The sequence below is a fragment of the Charadrius vociferus genome, unplaced genomic scaffold (assembly GCF_000708025.1).
Source record: "Charadrius vociferus isolate BGI_N301 unplaced genomic scaffold, ASM70802v2 scaffold2508, whole genome shotgun sequence".
NCBI classification, from domain to species: Eukaryota; Metazoa; Chordata; class Aves; order Charadriiformes; family Charadriidae; genus Charadrius; species Charadrius vociferus.
In genome coordinates, this window is record NW_009649842.1 from 11,178 (window position 1) to 12,739 (window position 1,562).

The 1,562-nt window shown below is 62.9% G+C and overlaps 1 protein-coding gene across 1 annotated transcript in view; it reads right to left on the bottom strand.

Annotated features, from left to right (window-relative positions):
* The window catches only part of DAPK3 (death-associated protein kinase 3), a 4,194-nt gene that overhangs the window by 2,329 nt on the left and 303 nt on the right, over positions 1 to 1,562 (bottom strand). Inside the window, exons 2-3 of the mRNA XM_009890900.1 lie at positions 517 to 877; positions 179 to 308 (exon numbers count right to left, since the gene is read on the bottom strand). Of these exons, the coding sequence (XP_009889202.1) occupies positions 179 to 308; positions 517 to 877 (491 nt within the window). The remainder of the gene's footprint in view (positions 1 to 178; positions 309 to 516; positions 878 to 1,562) is intronic.

The window sequence follows — 1,562 nt, forward strand, 5'->3', positions numbered from 1 at the left end:
CCTGTGCCACTGCTGGAGGTGCCCCTGCTCTGGTGGGGGGTGGCACTGGGGGAGCTCCAGAGGGCCCTTCCCACCCCCACCAGTCTGGGATGCTGTGATTCTGTGATCTCCCCGGGATTACGCCAAAGCTTTCTGAGCCCGCAGGAGCCCCAGAGGAACACCACCAGCCAGGCCTCACCTACGAACTCCGGTGTCCCAAATATATTCTTGAATTCATTCCCAGCTTCAATCTTGTGGGCAATGCCAAAGTCGATGAGTTTGATGCGAGGGTTTGGCACGTTCTTGTCCAGCAGCATGATGTTCTCTGGCTGCGGGGGGAGAGGAGCCGGCGTTTACCCCCACAGGCTCACCCACGGGAGCCTCGTGGTGCGCCAGGCTCCTCTCCCCGGAGGAGAGGACACACGCCTCAAGTAGGGAGAGATCCCAGAGCCAGCCCCGCTGCTCCGCAGGAGCCTGGATGCTCGTCCCCGCTCCCCAGCTGCCGAGTACGGGGTGTTTGCACCTCCCAGACCTCACCTTCAAGTCGAAGTGGGCGATGCGCTTGGAGTGCAGGTAGTGCACCCCGTCCAGGATCTGCTTGAGGAACTGGGTGGCCTCCTCCTCCGTCAGGGACTCCTTCTCAGCCAGAAAATCAAAGAGCTCGCCACCCGAGACCAGCTCCAGGATCAGCACCACGTCCGTCTTGTTCTCGAAGATGTCGTGCAGCGTGATGATGTTGGGGTGCTGGATCTCCCGCAGGATGTCCACCTCCCTCTCAATCTCCTCCCGGCTCACGCCCCGACGGCTGGACGACAGCCGACGCTTCTTGATGAATTTGGCCGCGTATTCCAGACCCGTTTTCCTCTCCCGGCATTTCCGTACGATGGCAAACTGGCCACTGTGGGATGTGGAGAGAAGATGAGGAGAGGATGTCCTGCATTGCACATACCAGCGTGTGCCTGCAGCCAGGTCAGCACCGGCACGAGGATGGAGGATGCTGCGCTGCGCAGGAGGATGATGCACGGTTTCCTCGGGGTCTGTCAGGAATCGCGGTCCTCCCAGCGTGCAGAGGGTGATGCCCGCCTGCTCCCAGCACACTCCCGGGGTTTACACACCCTGGCACCGCCGGAGCAGGTGTGGAAACCTGAGCACTGCCCAGGATGGAGGAAGGAAGAAAATTCCTCCCAGGGACGTGGCAGCTGCCAACCCCCCCAGGCCATTCGGGTGCTGCTGTGACCACCCCAGGTAGAGATGCCCATAGGTCCCCATTTCCAGCCAGGAGCCCCCAGGCTGCTCCCCGGAGCAAACCTCAGAGCCTGGCAGTCCCAGGGGACCATAAAGCTCCGATGGGGACGGTGGGTGGGGGGCGAAATGCCTGAAACAGCATAACCACAGCTCAAAGCACGTTTGGGGCAGGGCCGGGGGCAGGCAGCGCTCTGGGCATCACAGGCGCTTCAAGGAGCCGCGTCCTCCTGACACCAGCATTGCTGCTACAGCAGGATTCCGACCCCTGTCTCTCCCTGCCCCGGCCGAGCCCCCCGCCGCCCCTCTGCCCAGGGTCCCCCCCACACCCTCCCCCAGCG